Source organism: Dipodomys ordii, unplaced genomic scaffold, assembly GCF_000151885.1.
Source record: "Dipodomys ordii isolate 6190 unplaced genomic scaffold, Dord_2.0 Scaffold90, whole genome shotgun sequence".
NCBI lineage: Eukaryota > Metazoa > Chordata > Mammalia > Rodentia > Heteromyidae > Dipodomys > Dipodomys ordii.
The window spans coordinates 9,186,389-9,206,591 of NW_012267306.1; the positions used below are offsets into that span (position 1 = coordinate 9,186,389).

General features: G+C 35.1%; 1 protein-coding gene across 1 annotated transcript in view; it reads left to right on the plus strand.

Moving 5' to 3' along the window:
• Nucleotides 1–20,203, plus strand: part of Cacna2d1 (calcium channel, voltage-dependent, alpha 2/delta subunit 1) — a 374,122-nt gene that overhangs the window by 269,064 nt on the left and 84,855 nt on the right. Inside the window, exon 7 of the mRNA XM_013026008.1 lies at nt 12,304–12,435. Within this exon, the coding sequence (XP_012881462.1) occupies nt 12,304–12,435 (132 nt within the window). The remainder of the gene's footprint in view (nt 1–12,303; nt 12,436–20,203) is intronic.

Consider the following 20,203-nt stretch of genomic DNA (forward strand, 5'->3'; position numbering starts at 1 on the left):
TGAGTACATTTTTGTCACGCATTGTTACCCCCTCCCTTGTGGTTCTCCCACTACCTCTTGTCTCCCCAACCTCCCTCAATCCTCCCACCCAAAGTTGTAAACTTCATTTCCAATATAGTCTTGTGGATTTCCTTGTTGCAATGTGTCATCCTGTGTCCTTGTTTCAGCATTTTGTTACTCCTCTTCCCCTCCCCAAATTAGACAAATACAAGATGCAGTGTACCAAAATCAAGTACAGTGACCACAGGGAATATACCATATGGGGAAGAACATATAAAGGAGACCAAATGAAATCACATAGTACATTAAAAACAGAAACAACAAAACAAAACCTCTGCGTCCATGTCTTGGGGTTCATTTCACTTAGCATCATCTTATATGGTCATATGTACGTGGCTTTTGAGCTTTTCTGCTCATTGGATAAAATTATCCTAGACATACATTAATTATTGCAAATGAGGGAAACCATGGGACCTATATTTGAGTCTTGCTTACTTCACTTAATATAATTTTTCCAAGTCTTTCCATTTCCTAACAAATGGAACTGTGTCATTTTTTTTCTGATGGAAGCATAGAATCCCCGTGTGTGTGTGTGTGTGTGTGTGTGTGTGTGTGTGTGTGTATCACATTTTCTTGATCCATTCATCTACTGAGGGGCATCTGGGTTGGTTCCATATCTTAACTATAATGAATAATGCTGTGATAAACATAGTTGTGCTGGTAACTTTAGTGTGGTCTTGTTTGTGATCATTTGTGTAAATGCCCAGAAGTGGGATTGCTGAGTCACAGGGGAGCTCTTGTATTCTTTTGAGGAACCTCCATTCTTCTTGGAAAGCATTTTTTTTCTGTTTTTTTTTTTTTTTTTTTGTCGATTGTGGGGCTTGAATTCTGGGCCTTGGCACTGTCCTTCCGCTCTTCAGCTCAAGGCGAGCACTCTACTGCTTCAGCAACAGCAGCACTTCTGATTTCTAGCTGGCTTATTGAAGATAAGAGTCTCACGGACTTCCCTGCCCAGGCTGGCTTTGAACCATGATCTTCAGATCTCAGCCTCCTGAGTAGCTAAGATTCTAGGCTTGAGCCACCAGCGCCTAGCTTGGAAAGCATTTTTGCAGGCACATAAAGTATAGGAAGATTGCAGATGGAATTTCTACTTTTCTATATAAGAAGAATGAAGATTGAGGAAAATCAGAAAACATTCTCAAGAAAGTGCTATTGAACGAAGATGTGAGATAGTTTAGGAAGTAAGATTGGAGGATAAAGCAATCCTAAGAGCACAGTATATGCAATGATATGGTAGACTCCAGGAATGACAAAATTGTTTCCTTAAGGATCAGGTATACCGTGTTTGGAAGAGGCAGGAGTGGAGGCTGGAAGGATGGTGGGAAGCCAGAAATAAAATACTTGCTTTCATGGAAAACAGCTGAAGCTGTGGAACTGGGCAATTTTTTGCCAAGTAGAATGTGATGTCAACAATAGGAAGAAGAGAAGAAAATGGAAGATCAAACTACTGACAGATTATAGTAGAAGACCTATGCAAGTATGTTTGTGGAACAGGAAAAGAGGAGGCACACACACATTCACACACACACATACACACACACACACACACACACAGAGACAAATACACAGACACCCAGACACAGATACAAGCAAGAAATTACATAACCTTTTTGAAAAAAAATTTATTATATTTCATAACATCAAGGCATCTGAAAAAATGTTATGAGTACTTGCTTTAATTAGGTGTTAATTTTCTTGTATATTTTAAAATTATGTACAAAACTTCAACTTCCAGTTTGGTAATATATTTACTATTGTTGAAATTTCTTAAATACAGATTTATTAGAATAGATAGAACACTATATTGATATTATTAAATATTTGCTGAGGTATGCAATAATGTGTATTTTATACAATAGAGTGCTTCACTTTTCCCTCCCTTACTCTGAAGTTGAGCATCATGTTTAAACTAAAGTATTACTGGTGTTGATTAGAGCCTGCTTCTATTAATCATGCTTCAGTGCATATGATCTTTCCATCTTAGAATCACTAGGCAGGTCTTTTTTCTGAAACTGGTTCACATAAACTCTTAAGTAGAAGCAATGTGTGCATCATTGACAACATAACCCTTGTCCCCAGGAGCCTTCTTAGTCTCTTTCTTCAAACTATCTCATTAGCAAGTTCTAAATTCTTTCTGATCTGCCTTTGTGAACACATCAGTCTAGAGTTATATGGATCACTTGATTCTTCATGCCATTGGGTCAACTCTGAGCAAAGGCAGGATATTTTCCATTTCTAATTTAGTCAGTATTTCTCAGCCAGAGTTTCTCTTCAGATTTAATATGGCACTATATGTGCATAATTTTATGTAGAAACCTGTGTTCATGTATTGTGTCTAGTATGTACATTCAATTTCATGTAATTTCAGTCCCTTTACCAACCTTTTAGTAGATCAATGTAATGTTCATGGCAGCATTCACCAATGAGTCTCTACTGTTACCTCCTTCTCCCCTTTGTACAACTACTTACAGATATATAAAAAATCTATGATTAAAAAAGAAATAAAAAATAAGCTGAGCACAGTGGTTTATGCCCATTATCCTAGCTACACAGAAGGCTGACTGAAGGCAGGACCTAACTTTGAGGACAATACCTGTGAAAAATGCACACAATTTCTGTCTCTGTAAATAAAATTTGGTTTACTGGTTGTCAGCTGCCATTCTTAGCTACCTGGGATACATAATAAAGTTGAAGACTAGACTGACTAGAGCACAAACATGATACTCTATCAGAAAAATCACCTAAGCAGAAAGATCTGGTGCTGTGGCTGAAGTAATGGAATGCCTGGGTAACAAACATACAGCTCTGAGTTCAAATCCCAATACCACAGAAAATAAATCCGTAAAGAATTAGAGAAAATAATAACAATCAAGGCATTTAGCTAGTGAGTGTTATATATTGAATACCAATGTACTAGGTTTCCAGAGCTCTGGAAATTACCTCTCTCCAAAAGTTATATACAACAAATCCTATCGCCAGATTATTACTGTATTTATACATATTGGATTTGAGAAGAATGAAAGTGATAGGAAACTACCACCAAATCAACATTGTTACTAAGGGTCTAACTATATTTTAAGAATGTGCAATATTTTTTTAGCATTTTTGTTATCTTCATATAGTTGTACAAAAGAGTTGGCATTTAACAAGGCAGTTTATGAATACAATGTATCTTGATCAATGTCACCCCCTTGTACACCCTCCCCCATCCCTCCCAACCCACCCCTTCCTTCGCTCTTCTTAATTTTGTAGGATATACATTGGATAATGATGTGTAATCTTGGACACAGATTTGTGAGGCAGACTGCTTCTTCTTTTCTCTCTCTCTACCTATCCTAACCCTGCTGAGAAGAAAACTGAACTGTAGAAGGTGACACTGTTTTCCAGGGTCAAAGGGCTTCCAAAGGCCTAGAAGTATATTCAGTGTGGGAGAGAATGAGCAGTTAGTGAGAATAGTCTTTTCTCACACTGCATATATTGACATGCTCATTTTGAAAATACCACCTATTCACAGAAAAAAATATTTCACCACCACCACCAATAACAAAAAAAACTATGTAAAAAATAAAAATAAAAAACCCTCCATTTGGAGTCCTTTAATTTGCTACCTATTGCATATTCATTCCTTTTTAGCTTCCAACTTCATTTCTGTGCTGTCAGTTGCTGATTTCTTTTTAACTCATATATTTTTATTTCCCTTTTTAAGTTTGAATAAAACATCTTTAGAATTTTTAAGCTATTTTCATTTGCTTAGAATTGGGCAGGTTTGTGTTTCCTGAAATATTGTTCTAATATACAGAAATATAGATGGAAGATTAATTTATATTTTTAATCAGCATTCAACTTCCCAGTGAAATACATTTTAAGGATTAATATCAATGGAAGAAAGTGTCCCGTGTGTCATTTAGATAATTTCTCTGAAGTTTATGATTTACATATGAAAATTATTTAATGATTCCAAATGTGAGATGAAACTACTTCAGTTATCTGATTCTAATGAAGAATATGCCATGCATAAAAACTTTTAAGAGAAGGACAGAAGGAAGGAAGGAGATTTTATATAAAATGAACAGCATTGCTTTCTAATCTCTTAACATTAAAGAGTTGTATATTTGGTCAAGGAAAATAAAACTGACATCCGGAAAGTAATAGCTGAAATTTAAGTAAAAAAGCATTTATAAATACAAGACATTTAAAGGATATGCACCTTAATAGTTTATTTTTGTTGTTGTTGTTTTGTTTTCTTTTTGTTTTTTAACCAGCTGAAAGAAGGGCTTCAGTAAAGTTGGTTTGATAGTTTAAATTTCACTCAGAAATTTATTTGACCCCCATAACAATCACATATGCTATCTAGCATTCTTAGTGTGTTAATGAGTTTCTTTGAGTTTCTTTAAGTGATTTGTTTTAATGGACAGCTTATGCCAGTGGTTCATACTGTCTGTAACCTAGGTGAGTGATCATGTATTTGTTTTTTACATGAGGAATACAAAATTTTAGACTTACAGGTAAAACAGTGTCTTTACCTTGTCTCCAAATCTTTGGAATTATTACACAAAATCTCTACAAAACCCCACTCCTCACTCAAATCTTACAGAGAATTTTTATTTTATTTAAGTAGGTAGTAAATCCTTCAATTAATAGACATGGTCTTAGACCCTAAAGTCTTCCATTTCCCTTGCTTTATTCTTCTCGCTTTTAATCATGAAGTGGATCCTTTCTGAGCTCCTCTTTTGTGCTCCACAATTTAGCAGATTTCATTAAAGCAGAACAGCTGGGTTCTGGGCTATGGCCAGATGCTCCATCTACAGGAAGCTAAAGAAATAGAGTGCACAGCCAGAAATCCCAGTGAGGCAAGGGTTAGAGAATTGACAAGGACAAGAGCCTTTTAATATTTGGACCAAATTAACTGTAGGAATAAGGCTTTATCTCCTCATCACGGTCCTTCTGTGCCCAGGAGCCTTCTGTTCTTCCATCCGCAGTGAGAGGTGGATTCCCGTGCCTAAGACATGATTAGAGAGATTAGATTTGTTATTCCCATCTCCCTGTGCCTTATTAATCTTTCATTTACACTGGGATTAGATGAGATTCCATTAGCCAAATCCACTGAAAAGATTCATTCATTTTAATATTTATGCATACTGTCTAGTCCTTAAAGTGGATTCTTTTTGCGGGTGCACTTAATTGGATCAGTGAGATTCTCCTTATTAACATTTTTTTTTCTTTTTAGAGATTAAGGGTGATGAATAACATTAATGACTTCTACCTAGGCTCATCTTTTTAAAGACAACACTTTTAATGACTATCTTATATACTACAGTAGCCACTGGTCATTTTCTGCATGATAATATTATGAGACCAGGTTAAAAATATACACAGTTACTGATGGATCTAAAATACAGAATCCCTAAAATCCTCTGATACGCTGTTGTTTTCCAGAGTGGATGGACAGGGTGACATTTTTATTAGCATAAAGTAGTACTGTTTTTTGTTTGTTGTTTTGTCTGTTGTGGGGCCTGAACTCAGGGCCTGGTTGCTATCTTTTTTTTTTTTTTTTGGTCAGTCATGGGGCTTGAACTCTGGGCCTGGGCGCTGTTCCTCAGCTCTTCAGCTCAAGGCAAGCGCTCTACCACTTGAGCTACAGCGCCACTTCCGGTTTCCTGGTGGTTTATTGGAGATAGGAGTCTCAAGGTCTCTCCTGCCCGGGCTGGCTTTGAACCGCGATCCTCAGATCTCAGCCTCCTGAGTAGCTAGGATTACAGGCGTGAGCCACCAGCACCCGGCTATCTTTGAGTTTCTTTTTGCTCAAGGCTAGCGCTCTACGAATTGGAGCCACAGGTCCATCTCTAGTTTTCAGATGCTTAATTGTAGATAAAAGTCTCACAAACTTTCTTACCCAGGCTGAACACAGTACTTTTGAAATCTAAATTTGTCCAACCCAAAGGTTGCCAGCTTGTAGTCTGAAATAGATAACTTAATCTTATGAAATAAATTATTTAGAAAGTTCGTCCCACTTTATAGAAGTTTTATTCACACTGTTCTTCGGCAATAATACTCCGTTTTCAAAGTCAATTAATTTTCTCATATGTGTAGTTGTATTTGAGCAGCTTCATAGTCTGAGCTCTCCTGACAGTTCAGGCTGTATAATTAATACTTTGTTTGAGAGTCTAATCTGGTACATGCCTGGCCTCTCAGCTAAGTGTCCATTGTATCCCACTAGTTATGGCCATGAAAAATGTCTCTAGAAATTGCTACATCTTTCCTGGGAGTAAATATTGCTGTCAATTGAGAAACATGGTGTCTAAGAGGAACAGACTTCAGATTTTATTTTCTGGGTAATCTAAGCTTACATGTAAAATACATGCCTAGAAATAACAGACCACTATGAATACAGATTTCCTAATCTAAATTATACTTGTTTAAGCAGAGACTCTATAATTTTCACTCCGTGGGTTTTATATAGGATTTTTGGGTTTATTTTGCCCTCTAGAAAGAAAGATAATATTAGTATTATACTGAAAAGTTCACTGTGAAAGTGAAATGTGATAATGAACAGAAAATAGGATTTTCACTATAAGAATTCTGTAAGCACTTAATTATTACTATTTGTTATTAATGACAATAATTTAGCATATTTCTATTTTAATCTCAGTGGAAGATTATAATGGAATGGTAATCTTATTTAAGTGAAAATAGTATACAGTGAAAGTAGTATAGTAAGCACTAAAGCCAGTTCTCATGTTTTACTTATTTTACCACATGATATTTAATACTTTAAACAAAAAAAATCACTTTTGCAATCTAGTCCCTTATATAACTTTTATAGTACATTTCTAGTAAAAAATTAATACAGTATTTTTAAATTAAGTAAGTCATAAGCGTATCTTCTCCTTTCTCTAGTGTGTATCTGCTTCATTTGAATGCTATGGCTCTTAAAAGAAAACAGGGTTTGTTATACAAAATACTATTTCTCAAGATCCAAAGTATTACATGGTAAGGATAGTTAACAATATTGTTCTGTATATTTGTCACATCTAAATAAAAAATTTTAGTCTCTATATATTCATACGTACACACATGCACAAGTCAACATTGGTAGCAGTGTAGAGTTTATAGATAAATTAATTAACTTCACGAGCAATTATTTCATCTTGTACATATATCAAAACAACATTTTGCAGTTTAATATATAATTCTTATATATCTGTGATTTCTCAATAAAGCTGTCAAAACTAGAAAGCTGTAATTGGTATTATGCTGAAGTTTCTCAAATAGTCACATAGTGCCTTTATTCATGACTCTGAATAAGTCAACAGAATTTGATTTTAATGCAAACTTAATTAAAACTTAAAAGGGGCACAGTAGAGCATCATTGGTTTGAAGTTTTTAGAAAAAAAATTGAATTCAGAGCTTGCCACTGATCCCATATTCCCCCTGTCATGAACCCAAAGTGGATAGAATAGTCACATTTTTTTAAAGAATTAACAGCAAATGTAAGGTGCATCTTTTGTACTGTTAAAAATTGGATTTTTTTCTCTTCCCTTGAGAAGCCACAGTGAACAATAGCATACTCTTAAAGAGAAAATTGCTGAACACCAAGGCCATGTTTCTGAAAACTAAGTACATAAAGAATAGAGATGTATGCTTAGCATTTTGAATCAATTATCACTGGAATCCGGTTATAACATTCAGAATAGAAGCCCTGGAGTCAAGGTTTTCTCTCAGCATATTCACTGCTTTTAGCAGGCTTACCTTGGACATCTATAAAAGAATTACTATTTTTTCAAAATATAATTTTCTAACAGATAAAGATTTTTATTGTATAAAAGTGGATAGAAAATGAAAACTAGTTATGTTCTTAAAGTATAGCAGTGAGATACTTAGCTATACTTAGTATACTTAGTAACTGCCAGTGGATTTAAAGCTTGATTGTCATTGATTAGTCAGTCTTTATTTTGACAATGTATATCCTATCCTTTAATGTCAGTACAAGCAACAAATTGGAAATTTGTATGTATGTAAAACATTATTTCTTTGTGGTTGAGAGGAAGGGGAGGACATCTGTAATATATTATATGTATATGTAGATATATATATTTTGATTTTTGATTTTTTTGGTTGGTCGTGGGGCTTGAACTCTGGGCCTGAGTGCTGTCCCTCAGCTCTTCAGCTCAAGGCGAGTGGCTCTTGAGCCACAGTGTCACTTCTGGTTTTTCTGGAGGTTAATTGGAGATAAGTTTCATGGATTTTCCTGCCTGGGCTGGCTTTGAACAGCAATCCTCAGATCTCAACCTCCTAACTAGCTAGGATTATAGGCGTGAGCCACCAGCACTCCACCATATACATAATTTTAAATGATGCTAAACAATTTATGAAAAGCAGGTCAAAATATAATAATATTACATGTTATGTATTTATATATACTTATATTTATATATTTGGTGATGCATATAAATATATAACATGTAATTAACAATATTAAAGTATATTTGTTCAACTAGGGATAAAAGTTCTTATTGACTGACATATATTTGAATTTCTTTTACAAAAACAGTTTTACATTCTTACATGGAATATCAATTTGTGTTGATGTTTCTTCAGCTAAAATTATTTGATTTTGATATACTATATATTCCAGTGAAGACTGTGATTTAATGAATAACATTAATTACATCTTAAAATCTTTATAAATGAAGAAACATTAACAAATCAAGTTTCTTCAGGTTATTTCAGTATAGAGTCATTGTTTGAGTGAATAATGTAGTTTCATAATTGAAAGAAATTTTCTAGGGAATTGTTTCTAAATTTGTTTTTTTTTCATGTAAGAAATTTGTGTCACAGCTTTTACAGGTTAGAATGTCAGAAAAATAGGAGTGATTAAAGATACTTATTTGGGGCATGACTTTGATCAGGATGCATTGTACATGTATATTGGTTTGTTGAATTGAAATCCCTTTATGCAACTTAAAGATAACCAAAAAAATGAAAATAAATGGTACTTATTAAGGTTAGAGCAAAGCCATAACTATCTGAACTTATTGTAATATAAAACTAAGGATCTAAGAAGCAACTTTCAGCTTTTCTAGTATACTTGATGTTTGACCCTGATGTAACCACATAATTCCTTCAAACAATCATTCTAAATATGTAACTTCAACCCACAAAAGGGTATGAGGTGTAGAAAGAGGTAGGGAGAAAGGGAGAAAGATTGTTTGTGAATAAATGTAATGTGAGTGACAAGAATGTAGTTTATAAAAATGCTAAAACAATAAAAGGATAGCAGTACAACTCACCAGGGCAATCTTCCTTTAGCATGGCTAGTATTGTGTTTTAATTTTATTACTACATTGTCTGCAAAGTACCCAATTATTTCAATTTTATTTATCCTGAGTATGCTAATAGTCTAAAGATGACAAATGTTGGGTATTAGTAATTCTGAATGAGCGTTTACTTTTCTGTGATTGAAAAAGAAAACTATTCATTTCAGGTTGTTAAAAATGATATATACTTATATATTCATACAATAATTCATAACCTGGTTTATAAAATATAGGTAAATGAAAAGATTCTAAAATAATATTCATGTTTGCTTACCTTCTTGCTTTGAGGCTTTATATATCTCCTTTTAAATATAATTTGAGAAAAAATTGTAGTGCAGTATTTTATATGGCTTGCTCTAGTTTTAATGTTTTAAAGAAAATTTGAGAGGCATAATCAAATGCATGGCTCTTGTGCTGAAAATTCTCTGATTACAAAGTGAGCAATTGATAAATACAGTGAACTCTTTTAATACATTCAGTCAAGCTGTCTTCTAAAGCGGCTGTATCAGCTCTGCATTCCTAGGGCAGATCCTGTGTATTTTCATTTCTGGGTTTAGACATTCAAATAAAGAGTGAGACTAAAATAATGATTACATTAGTAAGTCCTTATAAGTAACAGATGTAGTGACCATATCCTCGATCCTCACCCTTTGCTACCTGCTGCTATTATGTTTAGGACTTGTTAATATGAAATATATACATATATATAAAATGCATGCACACATGCATGCTGAATTAACTTAAAAATCAATTCAATCACCCAGGTTGTACTTTTATTTTTTTCATAATTTATTTATTTGTAGATTAAAGCATTCTGAGAATAATACTCTAAAAATTTACCTAAGTAATGGCTTATCTAAATTAGAATTTTCTACAATATAAACTGAGAATTTAAAACCTATATTGCTTTGATTACAGAAATACTTCAGACCTCATTTTTTTAACCCAGTACAAGATCATAGAATTCATGGTGTATCAGTTTTTAATAGTAATAGTTAAGGTATCAAATAAAATTAAGAAAAAATTAGCAGCCTTGAAAAGTAACAACAGTTCATTAAAAATAATTAGATGTCAGTAGTTGCTTGATGTGAATTAAAGAGTCAAGGAAATTGAAGAGATAGAAGAGATTGTGTATTAATGAACTGTAACTAGATGATAAATAAACATCGTTATTTATGAGTATTACTATAAAGGCCATGAATGTTTAACAAAAATACAATGTCCCTCTTTTCCTGTGATGTTCTGTATGCATAATATAAATATTCATGAATGGTGAGTATCAGTTCAGGTTATCTATTTGAATATAAATTTTCATATATCTCACCACTTGGAGTTCATTGGATCATGCTTTTGAATATGAATTCTCCAGTATCTCAGATGCACTATGGATCTAGCCCAACTCATGAATATTCAGATACACACGCACACACACAACTGATCTTTCTGAAAGTAATCACATTCATAAAGATGAAAATCTTGTTAGTCTTCAATAATGAGAACTGCATCAGGCTGCTTGTCCCTGAACAATTTTAACAATTCTTTTGTTTTCATTTTTTGTAAATGATACCAACTAAGGGAAAAAAAATAAAAAGATGCTTTGTATCTTTCTAGACTGAAACTCTTTTCTGTTTACCTTTATAAAAGCTTGTGTGTGATTTAATCATGGTTGATATGTTTGGTTAGTTCCCTATGGTCAGAGAAAAGAGGGAAATAAGACTGTCTCTACAATCAATATCCAAAGCACATTTCTGCTGATTAGGCTTGAGCAGAATCTCAAAAGCAGAGTTTAGTAATAATCTTTTCAGCTATTGGAAGCTTGATGATTACTTTACATGCAAAAAATGCCCTGAAATTTATCTATATATATTGAATATAGAGGGTACTATATTCCGTAACAGATTGATTTATAATGCATTAGAGTTAGGATGCTAAATGGAGGCTCATAATTATAAAGTATATATAATCTTTTCTCATATCAGAAATATATCACAATTTTTTAACTTCACTGGAATAAATTATCTATATCTAGAATAGTTATCCAAATCTGTTAGTAGTTACAAATAGATATCAAAATCAATCACCTTGTTCCAATTAGAACTATATTTTAAATATTAAGTAACCAAGGGAGCACAAATAGATATGAAGACTCTTATTCATTGATGAGGTATTTAAAGTATTAACTAGTTCCTATTTTTCTAACAGTGTTATCTTCAACCTTTTTTGGGGGGGGGGTCCTGTCGTGGGGCCTGAACTCTGGGCTTGGGCGCTGTCCCTCAGCTCTTCAGCTCAAGGCTAGCGCTCTACCACTTAAGCCACAGTGCCACTTCTGGCTTTTTTCTTTTTGCTTATGTGGTGCTGAGGAATCAAACCCAGGGCCTCATGCATGCAAGGTAAGTGCTCTACCACTGAGCCACCTTCCCAGCCCCATCTTCAACCTTTTGAATGAGGTTGTTCTTATTCAGACTAAACATACACACATACATACACATACACATACACATAAATATATATGCCATTTGTAACCTGTGCTCAATTACAAATGTTTCGAATTCTCAAGAGTTGAAGAGTGTTTTTTTAGACTCCACCCTAGCATACCTGTGGGTTTCTTCAGCAAGACCAAAAAAGTCAGTGGGAGATTATTACCCCACTTTCCTTCAGTTTTGTGTCTCTGGATAGCTTTTGGTAGTTTGAAGCTGAGACATGATATAATTTTGCCTGGCATCACTGGGGAAAGGTACTATGCTATGTAATTCTTGATGATTAGAGATACATTCAATATGCATCAGACAGCAATGAATTTTGTCTGCTGAAAAATTAATTGAGCCACCATGAAGAGCAATGAAAATGTGTATTACTTTATAAGTTTAGACTTATTTTTTAAAATATGAGTATGAGTGAATTGACTTTTTTCCCCCTTTCTTGTTAGCAACAATTGTGTTAAATGAGCTCAATTGGACCAGTGCCTTAGATGACGTTTTCAAAAAAAATCGCGATGAGGACCCCACATTGCTCTGGCAGGTGTTTGGCAGTGCCACCGGCCTGGCTCGTTACTATCCAGGTGAGTGCTTACTGACTCAGTAGTCATCAACAGGAATTGGAAATACAAGCTTTATGTTTTTCTTTTCTTCCTTTTTTTTTTAAAACTAACTCTGCAATTTGGATATTGGGCCACACTATTTTTATAATGAGAATATATGCCTCATCCCATAACGCTAACTTGGTCAAAGTCACATTAAACTGAAACACCTGAGTAGTTACCATGAGCAAGGTTTGGATGCGGGTACCCGCGCAGTGCTACAATGCGGTCTGCTTAAAGAACATGGAGTAAACCCTCAAGTGTACTAGATGGTAAGACTTTACAACTGACCCGAAAGAGTTTTCTGCAGAATCCAGGTGTATGTGAAAAATTTATAATGGAAGAATATATTTCTCTTTTATCAGTGAATGAGCAAACTTGGATTTGTTAAGATAAGTATGTCAAGAAGTAAGATGAAATAAAAGCAACCCTTTTCACACACATAATAAACCTGACATGATATCCCTTGAAATTACATGAAGTCTGATAAACATTTTCATGTACAATTTTAAAGTGAAAGGAAAATATAGCTTTCTGTGTTTGTGTCAGGTTGAATTCTAAGGGCATCTCAGTGATCACACATATTCAATGAACATGACTATGCTTTTTAAACTAAAATAAAAAAAACTCAGTGTTCTTTATTATTATAAAAGGTTTTTAGATGAAATCAGGAATAACTTCTAAAAGAAAAATGAAACATGAAAAAGTAGTATACCCTCATAACCTACTGAAAAGACTTTCTGTGAAATGTCTGTTGGTATTATGAACTTCTCCACTGTTAGAACTAGCTGATCAACACTACTATATATATATATTTTCAAAGGTATGGTTTCTTTCTCTTCCTTCACTCACTTTCCCTTTCTTTTGTAAAGCCTCTAATATCTTTATATTTTTCCATGGAATATTTATTTTTTAATTCATAGTTAGTCCTTGATTCACGTTTTAAAACTCTGTATCTGACCATTTTCCAAGTAATGCCTTGTGGTCAAGTTTCTCTTTCTCCTTCCAATAAGAAAGACACTGCCTTACCCTAGCATTTCATTGTCTACAATGTTAGTATTGTTGTATCTATATAATAAATCCCAAACCATTCTCCTATTCAGAGCCACATAATCTGTCATTCATAAACCTTTGGAAGCCAGATATGTAGAACCATATCCGTAATCCCAACATTTGAAAGGCTAAGGCAGGAGAACCTCAGGTTTGAGGTCATGGAGAGATTTATCCCAAAATGAAAACAAAACAGAATACAATAAAACAAAACAACAACAGAAAATGAATAAAATGGAAGACATCTTTTGAGTGAGCCTTACTTATTTCTTTTGCTATTGGAAGTCATTATTACTGATTACTGGTCCCTAGCCTCCTGCAGTACTGTTCATGCCTTGTCTTTTGCTCTGTAACTTCCTTTTTCCATAGGAAGGTTTTGCCCTTTTTTTCCTTCAGTCACTTCATTCTTTTGTTTTTGTTGTTGGTGGTAGTGTTCCTGGGGCTTGAACTCTGGGCCTGGGCACTGTCCCTCAGTTCTTCACCTCAAGACTAGTGCTCTACCACTTGAGCCACAGTGCCACTTCCAGTTTTCTGGTGGTTAGTTGGAGATAAGAGTCTCACAGACTTTCCTGATCCTCAGATCTCAGCCTCCTGAGATTACAGGTGTAAGCCACTGGTGCCTGGCTTCAGTCCCTTCATTCTTAATCCATAGTTTATAAACTTCTCCCATGACTGTAGTCCATAACTACTTCTTTTTCACAATTTTTATCAGAAATCTATCACTTCAGTCTGTCTAATGTATGTGGACTTAATCAATTACTCATCCGTATTGTAATTGAGATCCAGCAATATGTAACTTCTGATACTTTGATTAAAATTTTCATGTAGGCAGAAAAAAAATTATAAAATGCAAGTTGTCATAGGATAGCCGAAGCAGAGAGATGGTTATTGTCCCCAGCATCTCTCCTTTGTCACTAGTACAGTATATGTTTTCAGCCGGGTTTCAGACCATATTAAAAAAAAAAAATTCTGTTACTACACGGTATATAAATTCTCTCCCATGTCAGGTAAGAAATGTCCTGTGTGGCTGTGGGGAAGTTCTCCTAGAATAGAGGAGGGCACATGTCTTTGTCTTTTGAGAAAGAACACAAACAATGGTGTCTGAGATGTGAGGCAGAGGCCTTATTAAGAACATTTCAGAGAAATGAGATGAAACAGAAAGCCCTTCTAGACTCTCCTCACTGATGCTATGTATCACAGATTCACATCTATGAAAATAAACTACCTTAACCCTAAAATCACCATTTTTTATTTTTTCCAGTAGGTAGCTAAAAAGAGTCCTCAAAGACACACTGGTCTTTTAATTATTTGTGTTATCCAGTTAGACTTACTTCTATGGGAAAGCTTTCCAAGAGCAATCTTATTCTCTTGTTCTTTGATTTTGTGTGTGTTACAACAGACAGCCAATTTTGTCTTCTTTCAGAAGTTGTTTAGAGTATACCTTTTTTTTCTCTCAAATCATCACAATTTATGTAAGCATGGGATGTGATTTATTGTATCTTGAGGGCTACAAGGTAACTAGATATAGAGCCCTGTATGTACAACATGATGGGCATTAATTAAATTAAGCCGAACATCCAAGTAAAATTGTAGGCAGGAAACGTATAATTCAGTGTTATGGTAAAAATTCAGATAATTCATTTTCTCTAGCATGTCAAGTGCCTTTACATATTTTCCCCCCTGTGAAACACACTCAAGTATTCTCCTAAAATAGTCCAAAGTCCCCACAACAAAATGAACAACTCAGTATTCAAGCTCTGTTGATTATATGTAACAGTCTCATCACCTACTATGAATTTTTTTACTTTGACTACCTAAGTGTGACAGAATACTGAATATTTTCTCTACCATATTCATCCCAGTTGCTGCCCAAATATGCCTGAATCTGTTGAATAGCTTCAATTCAAAGAGTTGGAAAGAGTAAGGAATGCCAAATACAGATCCCTCTGTTCTGTCAGGGAAGAAATATAAAAATGTCTTTATTTACATAAAGCAGGTTCTTCACCCCATCTGACTGTTCCTTGTACGTTCTGTGGGGATCACACTGTAACAGTCCCTGAATCACTTCAGGGCACAAGTGCTGGAGTATGCTTGGGGCTAAGCAGCTCTCTTAGATTATTGGTTTCTAGTTCAGGTCTAAAAGCTTGAAGTTGATTTAGGGTTCAAACAGTTATATTGCTTCTACAGATTTAGCTAAGGATTCATTACTAATACACACAGTATAAACATCAAGGCCAAGTTAACTCCTACTATTATTTTCTTACAGTGAATTTCTTCTGTTAGCAATCTCAGTTCTAAATTTTATTTAAGTAATTGTTAAGTCTGACATCTTCTATGTATTAACTAGGCTTAGAATTTAGCCCGTTCACATTTCTCATGTCAGAGGTGGCTTCTTTGAAGATACTGCTGAGAAAAGAAAACTAATCAGAATTAAACAATGGTGGACATTACTAGATATTTGATTTCATCTCCTCTTGAATTTTACCCAGTTTTATTACTGTGTGTGTGTGTGTGTGTTTGTTGATTGGCCCTAGAGCCTGAACTTAGGGCCTGGACACTGTCTTTGAGCTTTTTTGATTAAGGCTGGCACTCGACCACTTGAACCAAAGCTCCACTTCCAGTTTTTTTTTAAACTGGTTAACTGGAGATAAAAATCTCATGAACTTTCCTGCCCAGGCTGTCTTTGAACTATTCCCCTTAGATCTCAGCCATGCATGAGTAGCTAGTGTTGAAGGTTTGAGCCACTGGCACCTTGCCAATTTGTTACTTTGTTATAACACATAAGAAGAAAACATAAAGAAAGAAGGGTTTGTTTAGCCTCATGGTCACTTGATTCCTTTGTTAAAGTGCCCAAGTATGAAGAGGCAGAACGTTGCGGTGAGAAGCATGGAGTGGATCAAAGAATCTGACTTCACGGTGAAGAGGTGGCCTTGTGACATGGAGGCCTGGGACAAGAATATAGTTCACTAACTCTGAAGATTTTTACCACCTCTCAATAATGCTATTTAACGATCAGTTCATTAGTGGATCAGTCTATTGATTAGCTCATATCCCTCAGGACTCAGTCACATCTCAACAATGCACACATCTAGGCCTTTTGGTGGACACTATAGATCCAAACTATAACACAGAGTGGAGGTTGTCTGCTACTGTCAAAGTTCAGTCCTCCCATTTCATGGTAGACATTCTTTCGAAAATGACTGCTTGGCAATCTATTTATCGGCCAGACCCCTTTGTGTCTGTGTAGAACCATAGAAAATAGTTTCCAAATAGAAGATGAGTGAATTAGTATGTGTTGCTTCAAGGTCGAGTCTGGGAGGATTTGAGCATGCCTTCCTATGGAATCTTCCATTACCAACTGCTTGTATGAAAGCTGAAGATGGTGAAAGCGATCCTCAGCTTTACATATCTGGTAATTGCTTGGCGAAGCAGTCACATGAGTGAGAATTAACTTTATTGCTAAAACATGAATATCTGAGATTGAACTTTAAGGCATTTTGTGGCACCCCAGTGGCTACAGAAAAAGCTTTCTTTATCTTGTCCAAGATACATTCTGAAGACATCAGTTATTTGTTTTCCTCTAATGTGAGTACATAATTCACAGTTATTTAAGCAACCTAATTCACCCTGGACCTTGGTGTGGACGCTATTAGGGACTGTGGAGACTCTGTAATGGAATGGTAGTTATGAGTAGCACCACTTTCCATTACTGGAAATTTGGTGAGTTATCCAGTGTATTTATCAATGAATTGATTTTTACTTGAAAGCAAAATCTATTGAGTTTGTTGGCCCTGTCATTCAGAGATGCCTGATAAACGCCTAGAATTATAATACATCAATTAGATCCAGGCAAGGGGACCAGGGGAAATATTTCAGGGCATTCTTATTAAATCTTCTGCCACCGCCACCTCCTCCTCCCCTCCCTCTCTCCTTCCTTTCCCTCCCCTCCCCTTCCCCCCATCCCCTTCCCCTTCCTCCTCCTCTTCTTAGAGTTAGAAAAGGGCACTTGAACTTATTAAACGGAAATGCAATTAGCTGTCATTTAAAGTGGGGTTTCTATCAAGAGAATCAGTTCTCAGTGCATTGCTATTTGTTTTATCATTTCCTAGCACCTAAAAAGAAAGAAATATTCCTATTATCTTGAAACTACATCAGCAATTTCTTAAAAATAGTGGTCTACCACACATTTCAGAATGAAGTCAGTCACAAGCAAACATCTGCATAACTCACGGTTTGCTCGCCCACCTTCTACATCATGTGAAATAGGTTCACGTTCCAGTAGACTTAGCCAAAGACACGTCCATGGTTCAGTGTTTTCCTCAAGACAAAATTATTCCCATCAATGATCATTTGGGGATGTTTTTGTCTCTCTCCTGTCATTCTAAAATCTTATGAGATACCTTAGAGGAAATATAAAATGAGCAATGTTTCTGTTTCTTTTTAGCTCTGATTTCCTTACAGGACATGTAGCATCTTTGTTTTTGGTCGGTCGTGGGGCTTGAACTCTGGGCTTGGATGCTGTCCCTGCGCTCTTCAGCTCAAGGCTAGCACTTGCCGCTTGAGCCACAGCGCCACTTCGGTTTTCTAGAGGTTTATTGGAGATAAGAGTCTCACGGACTTTCCTGCCTGGGCTGGCTTTGAACCGCGTTCCTCAGATCTCAGCCTCCTGAGTAGCTAGGATTACAGGCGTGAGTCACAGGCACCAGGCTTGTGGCTTCTTTTTCATTGACTATGAAACCGATTTTTTTTCAGGGAAATTTTAACTATACATATATATATATATGTATATTTATACATATATATGCTCACTATTCCTCTTAGTATTTGATCTTCCATATTTTTGAGCTTATATAAATAATGTTCCATCAAATACCACAATAGGATTTTATGTCTTAATAATATCACAAGAAGAAATATTGTTTAATTTCACTATAATATAAATATCCTAATTTAGTCTAATCTCAGCTATTACTTAAAAGCAAACATCTAATATCTGATTATTAATATTTTTAAATATAAACCAGTTAAGATCATAAATGATATTAAAGTTTAATGGTCTAGCTCATAATGTAAATCATAGCTTTTTAATTTTTCTGGCTTTAAAGAATGTATAAATTTTACAGAAGGCAGTGATTTATGTCAGTTAATTTCACTTAGTAGTGGAAACAAATCCTAAATGAATATGCTCTGTAAAGAAATTAGTGCTCTAACTTAAAAAAAACTTTCATATTACAATGTCCTGAAATAATTTTAAAGTCTCTTTCAATTCATGGCTATTGCTGTGGTATACACAGTGGCAGCTTGTATAATAATCAGTATCAGTTTTGATCCAATCTGCACCAGAGAAGCTGCATGCAGTTCTCACCAGAGCCTGTGAAATCGCAAACCAGAAGCTGGAGGCCCAGGGCCTTGATTCACATTGTCTGCTGCTGATGCATCATATCATGTCAGCTGCTAAAAGAAAAATATTGAAAAGACCCAGATCCATTTTTGTAGAGCAAACCAAAAGTTGCATTTGAAATTTGCACTCAGCAAATATGGCACAAAAAATTAGGATAGTCTCTCTAAACTTTTCATTATTACCAGGACACTAACCTGGGGAGTCAGCTATTACAGAAAGAGATCTGAAAATTAAATGGTATGTTTACCAGCACTTCTGCTAGTTAATGCTAAGGCTACCAAAATGATATTTTGTATCACTGACACAGTTTCTGCAAATGAAAATTTAATTAATTAAACAAATAGTAAGTCTAACAGATCATTTTCAGTGACTGTGTCAGTAAGTGGTTCTTGGGGAGTTCTATGTTGGAATTCACACTTTTGTGTAAATATGATTAGTCTTTACAAATGAGTAAATGATTTTATAATGAAAAAAATTGTAAGTGAAGAAGAGACTTAGTTGTGTGTATTTTTGGCATATTCTAATGGGCAAAATTATTTTAGTTGGCTAATAGAACTGACTTAATATACTTCCTCATAAGTTCCATCATTGTTCAATAAAGAAAATGAAAATTAGATTATGGCACACACACATCAGATGAGTGAGGATTTTTAAAAATTATTTATTGTTTTTTAAATAAGTTTTTTATTGTGAAAATACCGTACAGAGGGATTACAATCACATGAGCAAGGTAATGAGTACATTTCTCATCAAGCATTTTGCCGCCTCCTTTGTTTTTCCCCTACCATCCCTTCCCTCCCATCTCCCCAACTACATTCTCCCTACCCTCCGCCTTCCTGCTTAAATGTAAAGTTTGTTTTTCGACATAGTGTCTTGTACATCTCATTGTTTTAATGGGTCAGCCTGTATCCCTATTTAAATAATTTGTTTTCTCCCTTCCACTCCCCAAGTTATACCAACAAATACAGTAAAACCAGGGGTTATCCTGTCGGGGAGGTACATACAGAGCGACGAAAAAATCACTGGTATCTTATAAATATGTTAGAAACAATAGCAAGAAAGAAAAAAAACACTTGTGTCCTTATCTTGGGGTTCATTTCGCTTAACACCATCTTATCTGACCTTTACTGCTTGTCTCAAATATATACTAGTTATTGCAAATAAGGGAAACCATGGGACCTATGTTTCTTTGGGCCTGGCTTAATTCACTTAATATAATTTTTTCCAAGCCTTTCCATTTCCTAACAAATGGGGCAATGTCATTCTTTCTGATGGAGGCATAGAATTCCATTGTGTATA